Source organism: Nomia melanderi, chromosome 7 (assembly GCF_051020985.1).
Source record: "Nomia melanderi isolate GNS246 chromosome 7, iyNomMela1, whole genome shotgun sequence".
Taxonomy (NCBI): Eukaryota; Metazoa; Arthropoda; class Insecta; order Hymenoptera; family Halictidae; genus Nomia; species Nomia melanderi.
In genome coordinates this window covers 13,653,952-13,678,254 of record NC_135005.1, presented here as the reverse complement: position 1 = coordinate 13,678,254, position 24,303 = coordinate 13,653,952, and the positions used below count along the sequence as shown (strand labels likewise).

General features: G+C 47.5%; 1 protein-coding gene across 2 annotated transcripts in view; it reads left to right on the top strand.

The window, feature by feature from the left end:
* Pdk1 (Phosphoinositide-dependent kinase 1) overlaps positions 1-24,303 on the top strand; it is a 678,796-nt gene that overhangs the window by 459,049 nt on the left and 195,444 nt on the right. For both annotated transcript variants that reach the window (XM_076369545.1, XM_076369546.1), the window contains one exon: positions 7,307-7,354. In XM_076369545.1, coding sequence (XP_076225660.1) covers positions 7,307-7,354 — 48 coding nt within the window. The remainder of the gene's footprint in view (positions 1-7,306; positions 7,355-24,303) is intronic.

Here is a 24,303-nt window from a genome sequence, read left to right as displayed (position 1 = left end):
CCCATCTAACACAATTGATTATCTTAGATAAATTAAGAGAGAGAACTATGTTATTCCGATGTTTTGTGACGATACGTCACGCAAGGTTCAATATCGAATTCAACATTTCACAAGTTTGTTGCGTCGAATCAGGTACCTTCAGTCGCCTCTCGAGTGCAAAGGGTTGACAATTGCAAAAAGAAGAAACCAGAAATGAGTCGTTCCGATCCGTCGACTATGTTTAATATTAATCAATTAACCAGTTAACTGTGGAATTTAGTTGGAAAAACCTCTCGTTCTGCGCACAATAAAATAAAATGGAGCGTGTATTCATCGAACGTAGGACGAATGCACGTAGTGTATATTTTAATGAAAGATCAGAGCGAAACAAAGAAGAATTACATGAAGAATTCATCGCTGAAAGAATTGGTATCGTGTCAAGCTTCGCGATGACGTATATGCTCGTCAAACACAGTTAACTGGTTAATCACCAGTAATTATAAGAACAAAAATATTGCCACACGTAAGTAGCTGTATCCTACAAAACATTCATCCGCATCGCACATAAGCGCCAGGAACCTTTCGAGCAACTCGAGGAACAAGAAGAGAGGAAAACCACTTTCCGGCACCAGGAAGTCCCACCGTGGCACACGCAGAAATCCAAGCTAACTGTCCTCCGCGGACAACTAGCTGCGCCACGCAGAAATCTCGCGTCGGAGTTTCGATTCTCATCCGATTACGCAACGCCTGCTCCCCGGGTGTTTTTCCCCGAGCACGAAGGTGATCGAGAGCAGGCCGGCGCGGGGGCTGGTTATCGATCATGCGACACGTGTCAGTCTAGACAGATTGACACGGTAACCTATCGGTTAGCCAATAATAGTGAAACCTTAGCGGGGAGCCGCAGCCTGTAGCGCGCGCCGCGGCCACGCTAACAATAAGTCTCGTGAGCCAGGCCGATCGGTCAAGCCCGACTCCGAATTTCCGGCAATAACGGCGAAGCCTTAGGCCGCTCGCTCCGCCGCGATACGGGCTGAACAACTTAGGCTGAAAACAGGGCCAGCCCGGTTCCGCCTGTCGCGAATGATTTGACGAACGAGGACGCCGGAGTGTTTTGCCAGCCGCTACGGCGAGGGTGCTATTCAGGGGCCGGTGTATCGGTCAGCATTTCGACGCAATTCGAGGGCGCCGAGCCGATTCGGGTGCTTCGCTTAGGTGATCGATGGATCGGATCCTTTGTGACGAACGTGTCACTGAAATTGAACCCTCGCAAGCTTCTCGCTAGAAATGTTGAATATTTTTTTACGAGGCGAGGGCGATATTCTTTGGAACTTGAAGGGAAATCAAGCACATCGAGGAACGAAGCTATTTCGTTATTTTACGTATCGAGGGATTATGCAGAATTCGACATTAACCCTTTGCATTCGGAAGTTTCTCAGTAGAAATGTTCAACATTTTTTGACGAGGCGAGGGCGATATTCTTTGGAACTTGAAGGGAAATCAGGTACATCGAGGAACGAAGTTATTTCGATATTTTACGCAGTATACAAAGATCAACGTTAAACGTCAGATTTTATAGTTTCACCGCGTCAAATCGTATAGTGTCTGACATCTTAGACGATCCTTATGGAAGTACGGATTTCGGAGAATGTAAGTAGAACAGAGTTGTGATAGAGTATTATATTTTGTAATGAACGCTGTAAAAAGCGGGTGAAGCATCGACAACTTGACCGAAGAGCGTTATGCTTTGGGTATTTCATAGATTTCTTCGAAAGCAAATTTGAGACATTTGCAATGCATAGGAATCGGATGTCAATGAATAGGTGTTAGGTAGAAAAATGATTGAATGGGATGGATTAGGAGATAAGTGAATACATTCGATTTTTCAAGGATCGAAAGGAGGTAATTGTTTAAGGATAGAACATCCGGAGTGTCTGGTTTAGGTTTACAGAGGGGCAAGAAATTATTCCGCAGAGCTGCGATGCGCACTGCAGTGGCATCGCCAAGGGGAAAAGTTTCTAGAGACTTTAGAGTTTCCGGAGAGGGGATTTAGAGTTCCTTATCCGCCCAATGATAAATTGATGGGCTCCGCTTCGTATTCCTTTTTCCGTGCCACCCTTCCTCGTACGCGTCGCGATCAAACCAGCGCGTGACAACTTTTAATTGAGATGGATTGCGTGTCCGTGTTATGCAACCCGTTTAATCATCTTTACACGGTAATTACGGGAAAAGAAACAAACTTTCAGCGGCGTTGCGCACCGGCAATGTCCTGGAAATATTGGTTATCGCAGGAAGGAGGCGCACGTTCGGAATTAAACTGAAGCAGATCCAGCGCCTATGGATTATATACAACCAATTTAATCTAACGAGCGGCGTTGCATAATTGCAACCACAGCGAAAAACGAGCGATCGCTGAAAGAAGGAAGAGCAAAAAGATCAAAATTGAATTAATCTAGGTTCGAGAGCTACGGGTTATATACAATTAATTTAACCGCAACAAGCAGTGTTGCGTAATTGCGACTACGGTAAAAGGCGAGTGATCGCAGGAAGAAGGAAGAACAATTCAAACTCGAATTAATCTAGATCGAAGGACTATTAACCTCTTGCACTCCGAATTGCTTTTGCACTTTTTCCACGATAACTCTGCATTAGCACGATGTTTCATTTGAAATGCATTTTAAACGATGATCCTTCTTAGTAATAATATTGAAAATTACATAATATTACAACCTATTTTAAAAATATCTATTTCAAACATCCTTATACCACGCACGCTTTATGTCGATATTTGGGGTCTACAATCAAGCATTTATTTAGTATCTTCTTTCACGATGACGCCATGACCGAAAAGGTTAACACTAGAACTATCAATCAAAATGACTGGTTTCGATTTTTTTGTTTAGCAATTATTGATATCTCCGAAGCATTGAATATTCGAAATGATTTTGAAGATAAATAGTTTCATTTCAGTACTATAACGAATGTCTGCAGAAACTGAAAATAATCTATTGTTACAGTTTTTATAGGAATTGTATATTGACCCTTTGCGGACGAGGATTCTTCGAAATATAAAAAACCTTCAACATATGAAGCTAAATTATACATCGATTGCTCAATCAACAGAAAAAGAGAAAACACGCGCCGATCTCTTGCTCTTCGACTAATTAGATCATTCGTCCACGACTTAGTCTTCCAAATCTAAACTTTTCATCTTACCGAAATGCCGACATCCGCCCGCAAAGGGTAAATCGTATTAACTCGGTTCCATACAGTAAAATTATAAAGTTTGATGCTTAAAACTAAACTTCGTACAACGCGTCACTACGCGAAATATCAAAGTAAAATAGTTTTGTCCTTTAATTCACCGATTAAATTATTCACATCAGTCGCGACAAGCATCGTCTATATTTTATCAAAGATTGTCGAATATTTCCAGTGAAAAACTTTCGAGCGCAAAGGATTAAATGCTCGGTAGTTCTAGTTTTAATCGCGATACGGTGTACCGTCGTTGAGTACCGTGGTCATCGGAGTCGAGGAAGAACACCGCTGGTCCCCGGAAGTGACTCCGCTCCGGGGAGGGTTAATAACGGCGGAGAGAAAACGACACGTCGCGTCGCATGGTGGCTCAGGCGAAATAAAGATCGAGGCACTGCGGATCAGGATAATCGTATGAAGCCGTCTGGCTGCTCGGAGACGTGATGGATGAAAGGTGTTCCAGTTATGTGGATTCCGTTGCGCGGGATGATGAATGAACCGCAGCAGCCGGAGGCGGTCGAATTTGAACGTGCAGCCACGAGCAAAGAGAGCGCGGCCCGGCGAGACAACGACCGCAGTGATTCCCGTGGATAAACGGGCAGGAATCTTCGCCGCCGTGTTCACTGCAGTCGCGGCTTAAGTTTCCATTATTTTGGATCGTTGATCTTCGAATCATCTATCCTGGCGCGATCGTCTTCCTCCGTGTTCTTCGCTCCTCTTAGAGAATTCTGCAGATGGCGTGGATAGAAATAGCTTTCTTTCGGTCTCGATAGCGATAATGTTTCTTTTAGCGACCATTGCTTTCAACAATAAAACTGCTGGATACGTGAGAAATTCAGCTGAGAATTTTGATCGTAGCGTGTCAATTCTGAATGCGTTTCTGCAGATGAAATCCGTTCGCATAGATACAAGAGTAAGAGACTGTTCGAATCTCGAGAAACGTGTTCTAATTTTTATGGAAAGTTCGAAGTAAGTTGCAGCGATTTCCCGGTAGATTTAAGATACTGCACTTTGAGTATTTTACAGACTTTTCCGTATACTTTATGTTTTGCGCAACGTTGCAATCTCGGGTTCTCCATAAAGATGTATTTTTGTTCTAGTCTAAAAAGATTATAGCAATGTCGAGAGGATTGCGCACGGACCATTTGTGCCGGTAGGTTCGTAGATTCGCATCGGATAAGTGTAATCGATGTACTCCGTTATTTCACTTAACCTCGAACCGGTTCCGAAGAAATTTCGCGGCGCGGTTCGAAAATGGCTGAATTGCTGCGGCGCCGTGTCAGGAGAACTTTCGTCGGGAACGAGTTCAGCAATTACACAGCTGAGGGAAATATTATCGAAACCCGGTAGAACCGAGGCAGGACGTCTACCGCGCTCGAGATGTTTTCTTTCGCGTGGACCGGAGAGGTTTTCGATAAGGTTGATTTATTGTTTCCATCGTTCCGCGGAAAGCTACACCGTTGCAACGCCGCGCAAAATTAATCCGACTGCTCCCATCCGGCAGAACTCCGTCGGCGATTTATTGCATTACGCTTTTGCGAAACGCGATTTCTGCCCCGGGTTCGATTAAGGAGCGCGCTACTATGTTGCGCCTCGGCGTTCCTTCCGACGCTCCGCGAGCGAACGCGAAAAAAAAGCAACGGCGACGATACAATCTTCGCGCCGTTTGTCAGCCGACAAATTGCAACAACTGCGAAGAATACGCTTTCACCTCGGCCGCGTTTATAAATTACTATATAAACGCCTATTTTCTCTTCCCGGGGACGAGACCAGAGGCCAATGATCAGATAAATCCCGCGCGATAATTAATTTCGAGCTGCAATCGTATCTATCGCGCATCGACCGATCGTTTCTCTCTTATTTGCATAAGTGAAACGACTCGCGGGAGACAAAGCGGCGATCCTGTTAGAAGTTAGCGCGTGCTGATCGGATTTTTGTTTTAGAAAACTCGCAACCGCGTTTAACGGGACGTTATCAATTTTATCGACGCACGTTAGGTTATCCTATAAATTCTAGATTCAATCGTCTACGCTGTTACGAGCTGCAGTGGTTTATACTCTCGAAGAGGATACTCTCGAAAATGAACTAGCAAGATCTCTAAGTTTATCTGTTCTCTTGGTTTCGTCTTTCCTTCTCCGTCGGAGCGAGAAACTTTTCTGCCTCGGGAATGATTCCAAGCGAAGCTTTCAGGCATCGTTGCGAGTCCCTCGGTTTACGCAACCCGTTCGCCGAACGAACAGCCAATTTTTTTCGGGAAGCTATTCGCTCGCGATGCTGGCCGGCCCGCCGGTGATTTACTAAAACTGCCCGGCGAACAGGTAAACATACACCGCCCGTTGACGCGGAATCAATTCTTAGGCAGACTTTCATTTTCGAGCAGCGTGTTCCACCGTGAAACGAGCGGTTCCTCGAAAAAGTACGTCGCTTCTGCGAAGGAGCGGCTCGCAAAAACGAATAGGGGGAATTTTCTCCGCGCGCAAGAAGTAGAGTTACTGGAGGATGAAATAAATATCTCTATAGATACTACGAAGAAGCGGGGACTTTCTAAGCTGATACGCGTCCGCTAATTTTTCGACGAATAAATCTATTTTTCATTGTGAAAGTCGACTGGGCATCGCCATCTTTCCTGCAGTTCGATTAACAAAACAGAGCTTCTATTAATCGACAGAAATTTGTAAATTATCTTCATGAAGCTGTCGTCTTGGAAATTAAATACTAATTGTTAATACTATAATTATCTCAAATATTCCTGTGTACGTCACTTAGTTCTGTATATTTCATACATATAGTTATCGAAAAAGAAACCATAGTATTACAAGTTCAATGAAATTCTCGTATGAAAATAAAATTATTTCGACACTCGCACGTGCAAGCGAGACTCGTCGATTCCATAACGTTTTGTCGACGTTAGGTTCACCGTACACGTGAATTTCCATGAACTTTCGCTGCCAGGGCATTATGATACGATACTCCAAATGGAACGCTTCCATTAGGCGCGACTTTTTCTGGGAACTCATGATACCGGCTGCTCGATGGAAACGGAAATTGGATAGACGCGTATTGCCGATAAACGTTTTCACTGGTAGAAGAGGAATGTCAAATTCACGTTCGACTTTGTTCAAATTCTGCTAGGCTTAGCTCGGTCGCGTTCGCCGTGAGTGCATAGGCGAACGCAGCTGAACCAGCAACGATGTTATTGCGCGGAGATCGGTTATTGAAACTCGCGGCCCGGCGCTCTCGGCAAGGTCGCCGCGCAAAAATCGAGGGGAAAAGTATGACGGCCGAACGAAATCCTAGACTTCCCCGAAACACCGTAAATTCGTTTACTGCGAGAGGCCGGCTACGTCTTATTATCTGCCCACACGGTCGCACCGAAAATACATCCCTCTGCTCGCGTTCTCCGCCGTGCGGATTTGCGTCTCGGATTGCGTTGCCCCATTTGGGTCGATTTGCGCCGTTTTTACTGCCGAGCGCCGGCCATGTTTATTTGCGCGCAGAAATTGAAATCGCGGCGAATAGACTGCGCAGTTTTTCCGGAGTCGGGACTATCGGCCCGTCTAATTTAAAACTTGACGCAGTCGAAGCGTCTTCTCTGCGTTTCAGCTGTGCTCCACAGAATTTGTACAACTTTATTAAGGTTACGAAGTAATGAAACCGAAAGCTCTTTACTGTAAAATAAGTTAATCAATTCAACAAATAACATTGCTACGCACAGTACTTCTCTCTTTGAAATACACAAAATCGATCGACGTTCCATTTTACCAAAAAATATTCCCCTGAAGCATTTCTCTCTGACATCTTCAAAATGCATCAACTTTCCATTTTCCCAAAAAATACTCCTAAGCCATATTTCTTTTCAAATCTACAAAATGCATCGATCGATATTCCATTTTACCAAAAGATATTCCTACGTCATATTTCTTTCCCTGAAATCTACAAAACGCATCGTTACGTTCAAGCAATCATCAGCAATCCAATAAACTCGCGTTCCCTTGTTTCACGAAATCGTCGCGTCATCCCCTAACGTCGTCCACCGAGATCCATTTAATGTCTGACTTGTTGTTCTCCTTTTCAGGACCCCGACGCGGATAGCGAATCTAACGTTGAATGCGATTGCCCGATCGTAAGTAGCTCGCAAGAATATTTTATCCTCGTCCCGCGGGGGCGCGCGCGGCTTAGCCAATGACGGCGCGCGTACCTGTCGGCGGAATGGGGCGAGAGACAGAAGGTGATGGTGGCGCGCGGGAACGAGCCGGCGACGGTCACGTCCGCCCGAGCCGGGGCCATTGTTATTTACGCCGCTCGACGGACGGCGCCGATCTTAAAAAACGTGGCTGCCGGGGGAAAAACGCGAAATGAGCGTACGTGCCGGGGAGAAGACGAATTCCCGGCGATTCGAGACAGGGAACATCCTCCTTTCCCTCGGTCGACTCCTTCGACGCCGGCCGCGCACGCCCCCTCGGCACGACGCGCGAAATCTGCCGAGTTATTGCATTTTTATCGAGTTAACCCGGCTGATGGCTGGGCCACCGGCTCGTTCCGCCGCGCCGGAAGCGCGGGAAATTGCCCCAGCTGAAACGTGTCCGCGCGTTTGTTTCCTTATAACCGCGTCCTATTTTTGCTCACCGCGGGAAAACTCGCCCCGGCTAGCTCGCGCGAGTTGTTGTCAGTTTAATCGATAGGCGAAGCCTGTGCACACTTTACTCGTTTACGTTTCTATGAATCGCTGTTATCACCGAAGTATTTGCGGTTCACCGGTTAATCGGGGAAATCCGAGATAAAATGGAACTCCGTGTACCGCGGTAATTACACGGATCTCCGAGCGATTGATTTTTAAGAATTCCATGGATCGCTCGCGTCGCGCAGTGGTTTGAACAATGAGGCGCGACATTTGCGATGATTCATCGAAGATAACCGCGGCATCAAAACATTTCCCTAGAAAACCAGATTACTCCGAGTCGAGCTCGCTCGAGATCGAATCGCTTATCTTTCATTGGAAATCGATTACTTCCAGCGACGGTGGAGAAATTATCGCGGCTTCCGGGAAACGGGCGTCTAAGACGTTCCGCGTTGAGGTACGCGAGCTCGTGGATCGATCTTTAAATATTTGTTCACCTTCGCGAGTGTTGCGAATATTCGAATACTTCGAATCTCTCGCGGATGTAATTCCTGTAACATGAACGCACGAATGACTCGAGTTCATAAAATCCCACGCGCGATCACCGATTAACGTGTTCGACAAATTACTCACGAACGACTCATTCCTGTTGCGTCCTCAAACGGAAGTTAGAAACATATGACGATTCCGTTGAATCTTAAACTTTCATGTGTTATCAATCATGCTTCGAAGCGAATGTAAGCTTAACAAAATCCTGTCCCAGCGAATGACTAAATTCTATTAATTCCTAACAAACGATCAACGTCAAACTAAGTCCAGCGATTTCTACTGAACAATTAACGAATCACAGAGTAAATCACAGGGCAAGCGGTGCCGAAGATTAATTTCCCGAAGGTCAACCCGAGGTCACGAGACGAACAAGAGCCAACGGCGTAACCATTCAGCCGTCGCTCCCGAATTCAATTTACCGGGGGCAAAAATGTTTCGGTTGTATCCAGCCCGACAAATGGCGTGCCCGTCGAAGAAAGCCATCCCCCTCCTCCCGAAACGATACAAGTGTCTGCGACTCGCATAAAGACGCTCTCCGCCCCGGGCCCATCTTCCATATAACCCCGTTGTTGCCTCATCCGACAAAAGGCATTGTTCTCGCGAGGCGGCGCAACCGAATAATTGCCTTATCGACGGCGGCGCAACTTTCCTGAATTGCGTATACTTGTTGCACCGGGGACCGGCTCCCTTTACGCTCGCTGCGCAGCCCCCTTTCGCGCCCACCTCCACCTACGCCCATCGCTCCGACGTGAACTTCTCTTTCAGCCGCGTGGAACCGCGCCGCGCCGGGTACGCGCGCGCGCCGCGATACGTTTCTCGTATTTCAACCCCCGCGTGTCGTGTCGGCTGCCACGGGAACCGGGACAGACGGAGCCAGCCGGCTCTGAAACGAGGGGAAAGGCCGGAAAATCTAGAAAATAGGATTCGACTGCTACGACACCCTGTTATGTCGCGAACGACACGCCTCGGCTCGGCGGAGGCCGCGTTGTAAGGGTACGTTTCCAGCGGAGTTAACCCTTTTCGCTGGAAACGTTCCTCGGCACATCGCATTCATAATGTTTCGGTGGAACGTTCATCGTATTGAGCCTGTTCGGCGGAAATGATACAAGTATCGGGGATGGAGGTGTTTTGTCTCGATGTTTCGTGTTTAAGTAGGTTATGCGAGGGATATTGAACATCAGAGTTGACTGTTCGTAGTAGTTCTAGATTGTTCTCGGTCAATTTTAACAGTAGACTTACGGAACCCGTAAATTTGGATACTGAATATTTGAAATATTATTTAGCGGTTTAAGTTGATTCTCATTCGTTCAATTATGCGAATATTGAGATACTCTAATTTTAACGCTGCAATTATCGAGATTATAAACGAACAGGTAGCTTCCTAGAGCCAATAGAATAAAGTAGAATGACCATCCGAAAGTCTAGTGTTAATTTTTCTAGCTTTGACAGATCGATGTCAGGTATGAATGTTATTCGAATATTTATAAGTTCGATTTAACACTTAATATTTCAATACCGAGTCTTCTGAAGACTGCCACGCGTTTCTCAAATAAAACTATTCTCCGGCGATTTGTTTACCAACTGTACGAAGTGTCAATTGTATTATTCCTCGGTGAATAGGTAAACGCCGCTTCAACGCAAACGCTCCGATTATAAAACAATAGCAGGCGTTTCCACGTTTCGCTCTCATCGTTCGATCGAGTATCGCAGTTCCGCTGTAAACGTACCCTAACGCGCTGGAAACTGTGCGGCTTCGGGGGTTGATCAGCGCTCGTCCGACTCTCGACCCCAACCCCCGCCCGCCGCGATCGCCGCGAAACCCGTTTTCCAAATGGGTCCGCTGACGTGACTCTCTCGCGCCGTCTCTCGCCGGGTTCCGAATAAAAAGAGCGACAAATCGGCTTTTATTAAACCCCTTTCGCCGGCCGGTGTTTGCTTCCTGTTGGCAGCCGGTCGCGTCCCTTTGATCGGTGTCGTTTGTTTTCGATCGTTCGCGGCCGGGGAAAAAGGGGGTGGGTTTTCGGAGTCGCATTGTTCGCGGATACCCTCTATCCCCAGTTGTCTAGGACACTGGTGTCCAACCTTTACGCTGGTCTGGACCACGCTGGGAGAAGATGGAATCGTCTTGGATCGTGTACGAGACACTCGTTCGCCCAAGTTATTAACTCCGGAAAATTAAAAGCGGGGGAATTTGGATGAATTTGAGTATATGGATTATTAACGATAGTGGCCTTAACTTCAGAACATAAATAGTAGAAGAATTTGATTGAATTTGAGTGTATTAATTATTCACAATAGTGGCGTTAACTTTAGAAAATAAACGGTAGGAGAATTTGATTGAATTTGAGTGTCTTAATTATTAACGATAGCGGCATTAACTTTAGAAAATAAATAGCAGGAGAATTTGATTGAATTTGAGTGTCTTGGTTATTAACGATGGTGTCATTAACCTCAGAAAATAAACGGTAGGAGAATTTTATTGAATTTGAGTGGTTCGAGTGTTCTACTACTGAAATTTGAAAAGATTCGAGAAGTGTAGTTAGCGTTCGGCAGAGTTTCCATCATTCTTTGCGTCCATCAACCGTAATAAATACGTTCAAACTATTTAATCTCGTAGAGCCGCAGTTCAATGGCGCATTAGACGCGTCTTGTTCGGACGATGAATTTCTCGGGTGTGCCGACGTTTGGTTTAATTTCGCTGAATGCATGAAAAATGTTTATCAACCTTTATGGACGAAACAGAGGCAGTTTACGAGCGTAGGATTGGAAGTACGGTAGCTGCGATTGGCCGGGCCAGGAGTTTCAGTTTATAGGAGATGTCTCCGACGCAATTTAAAATGAAATTTAACTTCCGCGGGTTACGGGCTGCGCGAGCATGGGCGGCCGGTGTTTGCCAAACAGCGATCGCCTTAGAATTTATGGCGGTCAAACTGCTGCTGTGGGCAGTTCGTTTGATACGGTCTAGAAATTTTCCTGCCTCCGAAAACGTAAATATTTATTGACGGGAGTGTTTCAACTTTCGCGTTTCATTAAAACTCGGCCCCTGTTCTCGTTGTTTTAATCGACGGTTAAACTTTCCCGCGTAGCGGTTCGTATTAAAAAATCGTTATCGGTACTCACCGAATCTTACCCACTACACACTAAAAATCTACCATCGAATAATTTCAATTTCGACCAATAAACCTCGCTTCCACACCTCACTCAACGTCTCATACAATATCAGCCTCGAAGGTTTCAAACAATCTAACAAACGCAACGATTATCCTAAATCCAAATGAAACATTATTCACCAATTATCAATCACGATGCTTCAGCAAACATACTTCTACAATACAGAATATCTTCCATTCCCAAAGAATCGCAAATAAAATCCGCATATAGTTCCGTCTACCAAAAATCAAAGCACGAGGGGTTAACACCTCTCCCCCGGACGTATCTAATATAACACCCGCGCGTGATTCAACGGCCCAACAGGCAGCCAGCAGCAATGAACATTTCTCCGATCCTGCTGGAGCCCATTCCGCGCGACTAACGCCGCGATCGCCTCCTTAGAAATTCCAAACGACAATGGGAAACAATTTTTCCGCGCGCCGGCTCACGAAGTCCTCGCCTCGTTCCCCTCCCCGAGGCGGGAGGCGCGGCGGGAAACAAATATCCCCGGGTAAATTTAGTCGCAGTATTAAGGAGCGCGAACGGTTAGGCGGGGGTGGACGCCGGAGGGGGTCGGGGCGGCGAAGTAGCCGGGTAACGGCTACGAGTGTAACTTATCTGCGACATGCAGGCGGCACGCGGTGCGTTTGCTCGTGTAAATCGTCGGGTTTACCTTTTCCCCGGTTACTTCGTCTTCTTTCGCCGACGCCCGCGGCCGGGGGCGGCTGAATGGGCCGCGCGAAGGGGTACGTGCAAACAAAGATACGTGACATAAGTGCGGCGCGGGCGAAACCGTAATAACCCCCTGGACAACCCGGCTCTATCTCTCCCGAGCGCGGCGCGCGGGGACGCGGCGGGAATCTTTGACTTGTTGCTCGTTCTCGTTCTTCGGGAAATCCGCCTCGCCGCGGATACGACACCGTCCCGGCGATATCCTCTAATTGAATCCCGCTGTAACCGCGGGAAGATGAACTCGAGTGGCTCGAGTACTCGCGACGAAACCGAGTACCTTTGATTGCCGACAAGTGGAGCGAGGATACGCAGGAATCGAAGGCAACTGAAGTTCAGCTCTGTTGAGGATTTTATTGAAGTTTAAGTGAACTGCAAGCTTCGTTAGCGCGTTAAGCGACGGGGACCGAACTTCTCGTTTAGCCGAGTGCCTAGGGACCGGCGATATCGGAGCTGAAGGATTTGTCGTAGAAAGAGCTCCGCCTTTAACGTGTCGATGACTTTTGATTTGTTTGTATGATTGTATTTCGTGGGTTCTCGTTGAATTGAAGGTTAGCTTCTGACGAGCAAAAAACGATGATAGGTTCTGGTTAGCTGCTTGCTCCAAGATTCTTGCGGAGGCAACCGAAATACCTTATGTTTACTGTTCAAAGTCTATAGCGTAGAATAGTCAACGTACGTTTACTGTTCAAAGTCTATAGCGAATCTGTAGAATAGCCAACGTATCTTCGAGAACAACGCAGCCAGGAATTTCATTAACAAATCACAGCGCACGTGTGCGTCGAGCATTAATCAAAGTCCTGGTGCAGACCTCCCGCGATTGAAACTCTCACTGCCTAGAGACCTCTACCATTCGCCGTTCTAAATATCCCGACACTTTCCTTTTCGATCCGTGTTTACACAAGCGGCGAGAGAACACGGCGCGAGGGGAGGGGAACACGCTTCGGAATTTCTCACCGGGCGATATTGCCACGTTGCTCGCGGATAGGATCATTAATTGGCCGAAATCGGCTCTAGCGGGGCGCGGCGCGGCGCGCCGGAGAAAAGTAGGTCGTGCCACGGCGCAGAAAGTTCCGTTAGCCGGCGTTACATAAAGATTTCTGCTTATTACCGCTATAAATAGACGTTAATGCGTCGGGATCGATGGGCAAGGAGAGAGGAGCGACCTTGGCGTTGCGCGTCGATCGCCGTGGATTGCCCGGCGAAGACAGGACCGCTCGCGCCCCAACGAAACAAAGCGACGCCCGCGCTTAGGGGATGTAAGGGAAGGTCGGTTTCAGGTGGGACGCGTTCCCTAATCCCTATCGGAACGCGTACAATATACCTCGGTTGTCTACGACGGAAAACGAACCTTTGTTTTCCCGCTAACACGGTTCTGGGTTCGAATAAAGTCGGACTATAAGGAGAATAGCGTCGTATCTTCGGGTCGGGGCGAAATTTATTCTACCTACTCGCAAATAAACCTTTGTTTATTCGTCTGATTGGCTCGTTACGTCAACGAATTGTGTTTGTAAACTGGCCGAGTGTCGTCGGTTAGGTTAGCTCGTCGTGTATTATATATTTTCCAATGTTGCGCAATGTATTTGGTAATAAGCGTCCGCGAGCGAACGTTTATTTTCATTTTCTCGCGGCAGGAATATTCCTTAACTTCGCTGTGCAAGAAGAACGGGTACGGGTAAATGCGCGTAATTATTTCAACCGCGTCGCTGTACATTTCGCGAGATCCGAAAGACGTTTTTCCTCGTAATTCCTGAGGGATCGGCGCGGCGAAGGCCAGCTCTTTATTCGCGTTTCACTGCGCGACGCATCGCGCGAATCGTTCCTTTGAAGATTAAAAGCGGGATGAGGTTTTCTCCTCGCTTCCTGGATTTAAAAAAGTAAATGTCACCATTCCTGAGAAGAGTTTGCTAATGCCCGGCGACGCTCTCTCGCCGAGATTCCCAGCCGGTAATGAATTTCCGAGGTGGCCGCGCGAACGCGACAAAGTAGAATTTCGTATAATCGAAACGTACCGAGGCCCTGGGCCCCATGAATAATTCACCGGCTTTTTGCTCTAGGATTGCGCGATTGTTTTCCGAGTCCTTGGCGGTGTTTATTAAATAATATATTAGAAGTTTGCCGGCCGAGGGGCGAGGCCCGGTGCCTGAATAATTGAGCCGGCCGGGCAACCGCGCGCAAAATGTCAATATTGTATTTTTCATTATTTATCCGGCTCGGCCCGCGCGCGCGGGTAATGTATGTCAGCCGTTTCCGTGATTGAAGCGTATAAGAGCCACGAAGGAAATCACGAACGTATTCTCGAGTCATTGGATTATGCTAATGCCCCGTCCCCGTCGTATACGATCAATTCGGACTTTTGCCGGGCAGACTGTCTGTCTTCGCGGACGATACCCGGAGGAAACCGTCGATCAAATCGTTTCCCCGGAATGGGTCGTTGACGGTTCAAAATTTATGGGGACTGGCGTGCAAATGTTGCACGATCCTTCCGACAAACTATCGCGCTACCGTTATCGTCCAGGTATCGTTCTGCAACTCTGTTACATTATTAGGTATACGTGAATAATCTACCTCGTCGATAAAGTTGCGATACGATTTGAATTTCAAATGCCCCGTCGATCTGTTCTTGAATCGAAATGACGGAGAATATTGGTGACAAGTGATACGTATTCTTAAAATAGCCTGGACGGTTGAATCGTCGAAAGGATGACGGGATTTCTTAGGAAGAGATGATAAATTATCTATTTCCGTTGAAAATGATTGTTATAAATCACAATCCTTCTCGATGCATCGACAAGTTGTGACGAAGCTTCGGTCGCCAGTGGATCGCTGCGCGTCGCTCCGCCATTTCGAAGAGCAACTCGCGCGCCGCGCGGCCGTTCGTCCGACAAAATGGCGGTCCATTCTCGCCGCGCGATTACACCACAGGCGTAACTGCGAACGAACAACGCAGGAGAATACCGTGTTAAGTACTTACATACATACACGCGTCGACTCTTTTCCCGTGCAAAGGTTTCTTCTGACGAATGAATGTCATCGGGTCAAGATCGTGGGACAGTAACTGAACAGGAAGCTCTCTTCCCGTTCGCGCATCGCAAAATCGCTCCTCTCCTTTTCTCCTTTCCCGTGTATCTGATCGGAAACGGTGTGCGCAAACAATCGGCAGAATCTCCGATGGAAATTCAAGCGGCCGGAATGACCGCGTCGCCTGTCACCTCGCAGAAAACGCCGGTGACGCCAACGCATAATTCGAGAAACGTTCCGCGTCGAGCGGAATCGGTTCTCGGAGATTACGTAACTTGAAAAGCCTTTCTGCGCGCTGCAGTCTAGTCGGTTCCATTGAAAGCCGTTCCTTCCGAGTATAACGATAGTACTCGAACGCTTATTACCGAAGCGGTTTCTCAGTCATTAATGGACTGCGGAGTTTATGCGCGCGGCGACCAATTTTTGAGGACACCGAGCGCGATAAGATAGACTTCGTGAATAATTAATGGGGGCGTCCCCTTAGTACTTCCGACTTCGCGGAGTCGCGGGGAATACCGAACAATGAAAATTCCTCTAGCAACAATTAATCGCCCGTAATCTTTTCCATCCAGAAACTCCTCTACCACTCTTCTCCACACTTTCCTCGATAACAATTCTAATACGCGCGTTATGTCCTATAATATCGTGAAATCGACGAAAAACGGAGTTCAACGTAAACCATAAGAAATTGCGAATGACGCGCGACTGATAAACAACAATAATAAAACAGAAGAAAGGAGAGAGAGAGAGAGAGAGACAGAGAGAGTTTAAGTTTAGCGACGTTATTAAATCCGAGCCGGAGGTAAGTTGCTCCAGCGTCAGATGGAAGATCGTGAAAACTGATCGCGATACTCGTTAAGTATCCGTTCAAGATGGCGGCCACCCATGAGACAGGCCGCAAAAAAAGTTCCCCGCGATATCGCTCCGCCGTGAAAATCGCGGGACGGCTCGAGCGTCTATCAGTTTCCATCGCAGGAAATTGAGGGGCATAACAATCGAGGAGGAAATCGCGGAGACATCCGTTGTGGCCGAGTTTTACGATGGCTATTAAGTTATGCAAACGGCCCGCGTCTGTCGTGCTCGGTCGATCCACTCTTTCGCGTATTATCGATGCCGGATAACGTAAATTTTCGTCGCAGTTGCTGCTCCCCCACCCGCCCGCGCCCCGCTCCCCTGCGGCCGTCGCCCACCGGCGAAATGTATTCCGAATCGTTTACCTTTTCGCCACTATTAACTGCGTTTTGACCGGGGAGAACGTTTCGCCGGCGCCGCGCCACGCCGCGCGCCGCGGTCGTGACTTGCGACGTCGGTTCCGATCTATCGATCTTGCGTAATTCATTTGTATACGGTATTTGAGCATTCAGGGACGTGATTGAAGGTCGGCGAAATGCTCGTGTATATTCTCGTTTTCATTTGTACAAACCGTGGCACGTTAGTTTTTTTTCTGCGACGTTCTTCCCGTTCATATACCGGCAAATATCCATCATTCTCGAGTATTTCGATTCGAATTGAATCGTACAGAGAAACCCGAGGATCGCAGTGAAGGTCGAAGGTATTTTCAGGATGTGTTAATGTTTCGTTAATATTTCCAGAATACGTTAAATCGACGGTAAAGTCGTAAGAATGCGATCGAAGACGAGTAGGAACGATACGTTCGTGTTCGAAAATTGAAAAGTTGTAGGTTCGAGCGAAGGGGTTTTTCGTGAATGGGAGAGTTTCGAGTGGTAGATTGAGAGGCTCGGCACGCGGAACGGACTTTAAGCAGCGCAACAAATCCAGCCGAGTTTCCCAAGATTAATTATCGCATTCAGAACTGCACCTTGAACCTTCCACTACTATATCATCATTACTTGAAACTCCACCGTCGGAATATCTCAAGCGAGCGGAACGTTTGCTCTAACCATGGCGAGATCAAAGTCAAGATTCTCGTACAAGTTTGTTTACTAACTCATTTAGCACATTATCTGCTACGTCGTCCGTTTATGAATGACGCTACTGTCTCGGTTACAGGCGTCATTTTAAGGCATGACATCCCCGCGCTCGTCGTTTCGCGTGGAAACGTGTTCCCTCGTGAAACCCATCGCGCCGGTGTACGTATGTTTCCTCGTCGCGTGTTCGGTCTACGTTCTAACGTCCCCGCGAATATCTTTCGCGAATATACACAACAACTTTACTCCGTCTTTATTCTTCTGTGTTGCGCAACGTTACAAGTACGCGATCTACATAACATTGCGTAAAGACGAGGCGTAGCCGGAGGCTCTTATAAATCCATACGCGTAAAAAGGGAAACTGGAGTAAACTACACAAAAACTTCTATCCAACTATTAGATAACGCTCAATGCTCACTAACACTTTACATAAGAAAATACACATTCGTTCGGAACCGTTTATAGAAAATTTCATAAGACAGCATCCAGGTGAATGCGCTTTCCAAAGTCCTCGGAACTAATCGCTGATTAATCATAAAAGGAAACGAATTTTATATTCTTTATCTACAGTTTCAGAGAGCTATTTATTAAATCTAGCTCGAAATCCTCACTAGTTCACGATATTATAAGCAGTTAATTTCCAAGGAAATAGATCGAAATAAAACAATCTACATCAACTACATCAACTATATCAAAAGATTCAAGGATATATTCGTTACAATTGTTTCCCTTGATCTTTCTATTGTCCACGCAGGACGTTATCGCGATTTATTGCGCGAACGGTTTTCAACCAGTGACTTCTCGCGCGAGTTCGCCGCGAACGGAAAAAGATAGCGACGAGCTGGTGATCGAACGAGAATAAGGGGTCACGAGAGGGGGGCGAGGACGGGGCTAAAGGAAAATGAGATGAGACGAGCCGGTTGGAATCCCGCGGCCCGTTGAGTAAACTCGATAACGTCGATTCCCTTAAGTGTAAAATTAAAATCACTCGGTGTGCCAATATTAGCACGTCCCGGATGGATCTTACGAGCGAAAAACTTATAATTCGAGGGAAGCTGCGGGCGCGACTGCGATCCTGTTGCTCCTCGCCCCTCGCTCAACAAGTTCTGCCCGCCGCTTTTTAATGGAACCGATAACGCTCGTTTTTAATAACCGCCCGCGTATTTTTCCCAACGTTTTAATTACCCCGCTCGTTTTTCCCCGAACACTGATCGACCAGAACTATAGACATTTAATATCTCGCCGCGACGATGAGCCAGAGAATTAATAACACTCTTCTTGCGTTCGTGTATCGTAGACATAAAAAAAACGAACCACTCGGTCGGAAAAGTTCCCACAGCGAATTTTCTTGCGAACCTCGAGCGTATTAGGCAAGTAATCGCCTGTAATCGAGGCGTGGAGATTTATGAAGATATAAATATCCTCCTCATAGGAATCACTCTAACTAAAGAAACTACAGTTTCTTCCGTCATCCTTGAGCATTCACGAATGCGTCTCAAAAGTGCGAAACGTTCGAACAAGCAATAGAAACCTTCCCACTTGACGCGAATACTAGCCGGTCACAATGATCCATTCCCGATTTCTTCCTTGCAATTATTACAAAGATAACAACTCCGAGCAATTACCGAAGAAATCGATTCAGCGATAACCAAACTGAATTGCAAATCAATTCAAGGCTCGATAGGCAACCTTGGAGTTTCCACAGATCTCAAAGAGTCAATTTAACTTCAGTCTCAGCGCTAATCCCGCAGAAAATCCTCTCATTCGCGCGAAACAATACGAAAAGGGAAACCAACGTATCCGACTCGGATCTCTCTTATCAGAAGCAATAGCTCCCGGGCAATATCCCTATCTCTCTAGATCGCGAGCATCAGCTTCAACATTCGACGATCCTGTTAATTTTCCGGCCATAAATCCCCGAAGCCAGAGTCACCGAATTTCCGATCGGAGCTCGATACGGTCAGCCGGCCAAGAAGAATCGTTCCGCTGCCGGGATCCGTGGCAAAACATTCTTCTTCCTTTATCTGTTCCCTCCACTCGCGGCCGACTCGTTATCAGCGCGGCGGCACGGTGTTCCCCGTCGAATCACGTCCGGGAAGTTTTTTGCCGGGGCCGGACCCGCTAAACCTGGCCCCATAAATTATTCGCCGAAGAAAAACAAGCGTCCCGCCCCCGCTCCCCGGGCCGGAATTTCGTTAGACCGGGGATGTTCTTGGTTCCTCTCGCGGGAGGACAAGAGGACGGCGTCCCCTTCCGACGGGGCTCGTCTCCGCTCCCCCTCGCGACGCGATCCTCGTGGGACACGCGGTGTCTTCTGGTCCGTAGTCCGGTAATTACACGAGCGCCACCTCCTTTTTGAAGTTGGCACGCCCGCGGAATAAGTTTACCGGCTCGAAAGTCAGCTACGGACGCCTCCTTCGGCTCCGCCGCTGATTAACCCTCCTGAGATTAGCTTCCTGATGGAGCTGGAATTATTTTATCCCTGTCTACCGCCGACAGCATCCCCGTGGCCGAGTCCTGGCTTCCATTATCCTTCCCTCACGTTCCGGGGCCGCTGGGAGGCCGGGAATTTTTGTTTACGCCTGATCTTTCCCCTTTTTCCTGCCTGCACACACACACACCGACCCATCCTCCTGCGATATTGATTCTCCGGCAGCCACCCCCTATCCTCTTCTCACCGTATTAGCCGGTCGAAGACCGGTCCCGATCCCCTGGAACAATCTCGCGCGAAACTTGTCTCGGAATCTGCCGAATGGGATTATTTCGCTTTGGAAGTCGTCGCTTTGTTCGGGAAGGCTTGCTTTTGGTATTGCTTCTTTTTTTTATGGAAGAGCTTGCAGCGGGAGATACGTTTACAGGGATGAAGTTTATTTGGCTTTTGGACTTGCGATCTGTTTGGTTGATTTGGAGGTTATATAGAATATAAATGAGCTGTGTAAAGGTTAACATTTATGAAAGGTTATTCTACACTTTACATTATTGTTCCTAGAGAACTACGTGTTCGTCTAAATCGCGAAAATTGTAGCTTGAAGAGTATCGCGTATTCGCATAATTGCATCAAAGACGATTTAAACTGTTGCTAAATAATATTTAAACGATTCGATGCCGTGAAATCGACGGGTTCCGTGAATCTAATATTAATATTGAATAAATTTCGCGACACATCGAACTTACCAACGCTTCCACCGGAGACCGACGCCATCGCTCGATCAACATCTCCCGATAAACGCACTTGCGTCGCAGAAATACAGTGATCTGCGCGTCGGTCGAGACCGCCGTTAACGACGGCTAATGACGTCGATGATCAAATTGGGATTCATCGAAAGATTGCCACGGTTCGTTTGAACTTGTCCAGTTAAGTGGCATCGTAAACAATCGGAGGAAGACGTCGCCTCGAGGGGATTCCGTATTCAGCGTAGAAATCGCGCGTCACCGGCACGCGAGTCATCCGATCGATCGCGATCGTGGTATACCGGCGGAAAAAGATAAAGCGAAAAAAAAGCGGCGCTGTCGCGACGCGTCGTTGCGTCGAGGCAAAAAATAAATGCAGCGCCTGTTGAGCGTTCGGTCGGCCCCGATTGTCGTGCAGGCCGATGTTTATTTCATTGCCGGCATTATACGTTCACCGAAACGATTATCTCGGCCGCGGAAATCATTGTTTCCGATTCGAAACGTGCATTACTACGCAGCATCGCGGGGATCGCGTAACAGAATGCCCGGCGTCCCATAAGAAATTCCGTTTCGTAAGAGCGTTTCCGCTTCGCGGACTGTCCTTGCCGATCATTCCGAACGATCCGTCCGATACTCAATGTCAATAAGTGGCGAACCGCCATTTTTTTCTTCTTTCCCCTCTAAGAACTTCCCGTTGCGTAAGCCGAAGAAATTCCTGCCGTTTTTCCGAGCGAGCGCTCGATCTGCCTTTGACGCCACAGAGCAGTCGAGTTGACTTCTTGAAATTGCTCTATAGAAACTCCAACAGTGCTGTTGAAGCTCTAATTGACTTGCAATCCAATTTGCGTGTTGGTAAATCAATTTCGTTGGTGATTTCCCAGAGAAACATCTGTTATTTTGTTAATTGCAAAGAGAGTGAACCAGGAACGCGTCATTTTGAGGTGTTCCGTAGTTTCAGTGTTAAACCTCTGCCAACTAGGATCATTGGGAATAGTAATTATTGTTTCCGTTGAAAAATAACTTACACAACGGATTTTCAAATATCGGAAAAAAGAGAAACTACTTGTTGAACTACTGTCGTTAAATAATTTCATTATTCGCCTAATCCTAAAATTTAAGGTACGAAACCATCCTATGCAGCGACAAACGAAAAATATAGAATGTTCTCCGAGGTTCCGTTTCTGCGATAATGGGTTTCGAAAGTTTGACACGCGAGCGTCGGCATTCACGCTTTGGATCTCCAGCCGACAGCAGGACGATTTTAGAAATCCCCGCGAGCAACGTATCTCCGCGTTTCTATTATCTTTTCCAAAGTATCCACTCCGTGGAAGCGTCGTCGCGTTTAGCTAAGGTCCGACGCGACAAGGGTTGACGCGTATAAATAACGCGTCGAATACGTATTTACTCGGTCCGCTTACTCGAAGGGAAGGCTACGCGCGCCGCGTGAAAGTAAAAAAGAGCACGACGCGGCTCGTTTTTCCCTTTATATTTTCATTGCCTCGCAACAGAAATGATCGAAGATCATCTATTTTCCCGGCTATTTGCATCCGTTCACCGCGACGCGGAAAGGTTGAACAACACCGGCGCATCGTCGAGGAATTACCCGACAAAACAACCGAGCTCTCCGCGGCGACACGTAACCTTTCGCTAATTGTACTTCTCAAGGATGCCGATAACTGAATTCCAGATCCTTACGCAATGTTCCGACGTAACCGACTGAGACCGGGACCGGGCAGAAACTTCTTTCCCCCCTCCCCCTGGTTAAAGCCGAGACAATATCGAATGTGTGTAATTGCACTTTGTTCTTTATCGCGTTTCCCATATCCTCGCTTAACGCGAACGCATAAACATCCGCAGCTAAGTGATAACTGTACGCTCTTCCGGCGATGTTCGCCGCGGCAGGAAGATCTCCCCGCGAAATTGCGCGCAAGAATATTCTCCGACATTAAGGTCGGTGCTTCCTGCGCGCGGCCGCGCGTTCGGGGATAAAATTGTTTTCCCCCGTTCGCCTCCGTTTTTTCTCGTTCCCCCGTTCCTCCCCGGCGCGCGCGTTTAGCCGGCTCGCTCTTTTCAAACAAGCGTGCATGCGGGGCGAGGTGTTGCGACGTGATACGAGCCAGCAGACCCTGAATAAGACGCGTAGTTCCTTCTCTCCTCGTTTCGTTCCCTGCCCGGCGTTTGCACGCTAAGGTCGCCCGGCCAAGTTTTCAATCGCGTCTTTACAATGCAATAATTATTGCGTAACGCGGCCGCCTCCCCCGTAGTGCCGCCCTTCCTCCCCCTGGAGGGGAGGCGGGGAGGGGCGGCGGGCACAATGTCACGACTTATGCAAAGTAACGAGTAAATTAGATAATGTTTCCTGAACGGTAAAATAATAGAGCCGCGCACGTAATGGTTCGCCGGCGCATGGGATTCGTTTACGTGCTGCTTACACGAGCCCGCTAATGGATACGTTCGCGTTAACGTCACCGGCAACATTGAATCCCGGCCGGGAACAAGTATTTACAGGAAAGTCGCGCGGGCTATGAACAAGGAAACGAACAAGACGGGATGAGTGGTGGGCTGGGACGGCGGAATGGCGGCATTACGCGGCCAATGGGGGAAACGGGGTTGTTCCGCTGCCGGAACGACCGCGGGTATCTTGCCGCTGGGATTGTTGTTTATCCTCGGACTGTTATTCGAACTTGCTAATGGCTCCAATGATCGCGCTAATTAAAGAATAGTATGGTAATTTTCCCCGGAATTGGATCAAGAAAGGCGGGAGATGTCTTGGAGTGTTCCGGGTATATCGTATGAACAATGGTTAACCGAGTTCACGGAACAATTAGAAGCGAACGGCCACGGTATCGCTAACGTCACTGGTAATGCTATTTATAATATCACCGACATCTGTGCGAATTGATCCTATATTGCGAGACCAATGGAGGAAACCGGGTCACTCGGCTAACAGCTTTTTCTGAATATCTTGCCACTGGGATCGTTGTTCGTCTCGAAAGTGTTATTCGACTTTCTTATCAGCTTCGGTGCACCGTCTTGATGAAGTCTATTAACTGTCCGCGTGATTCCATCGGCGGAAAACAGAACACTCCGAGTGTACCGAGTATCTACAGGCGGACGAATTAACCAAAACGTTCGCAATCAATCCGAATCGAATAATCACGAGCTATTTACGGTATCCCTAATATTTGCGCGAATTGATCGCGTGCGCGACGCCGCGACGATTTGCCAGGTCCGGACTGCTTCCGAAATTATTTAATTGAGCGAATTGCGCAGCGCGCGCACGATAAATCGTCTGGCCGGCAAAGACTCGTTGATTGTACGCCTGTGTACATAGTACATATATAACATGTACATACATAATACATATAACATATACTATATATATATATATATATATATAAATATAGTATAGTATATATATATACTATATATATATATATATATATATATATATATATATATATATATTGCATATCATTAGAACGAGGTTTAATTAACTTCGCGAACCGTGGCGTGCAATAAATGACGCAAAAGAGCCTTGACACGCACCGCGTGTCATTCAGCCGGCCGCGTACTCGTTTCCATTAGGCGTTATGCGCAAACGGTTGACCTCGTTTCTCGCCCGGCCTGTGTACATTATCTTCCGGAAGTGAACCGCTCTCCGGGCATGTTTCTCGAAATCCGCGAAAAGCTCGCCGGCCCTCCCCCGACCGTTTATTTGCGTTCCTTTTTTTAATTCCCTCCCCCGCCCCGCCGCGATCTGCCGTTTTTATCCGGGCGCGCGCGCGCACGCGCGCTGTTTACGCGAATAAATTGAACTTGACGTAACAGAATCTACAGGCGGACGGCGGTTCCAGCCTGCGCTTTGTTCCGCGGATGATCGCACCTGTCGAGCGATTAATTATG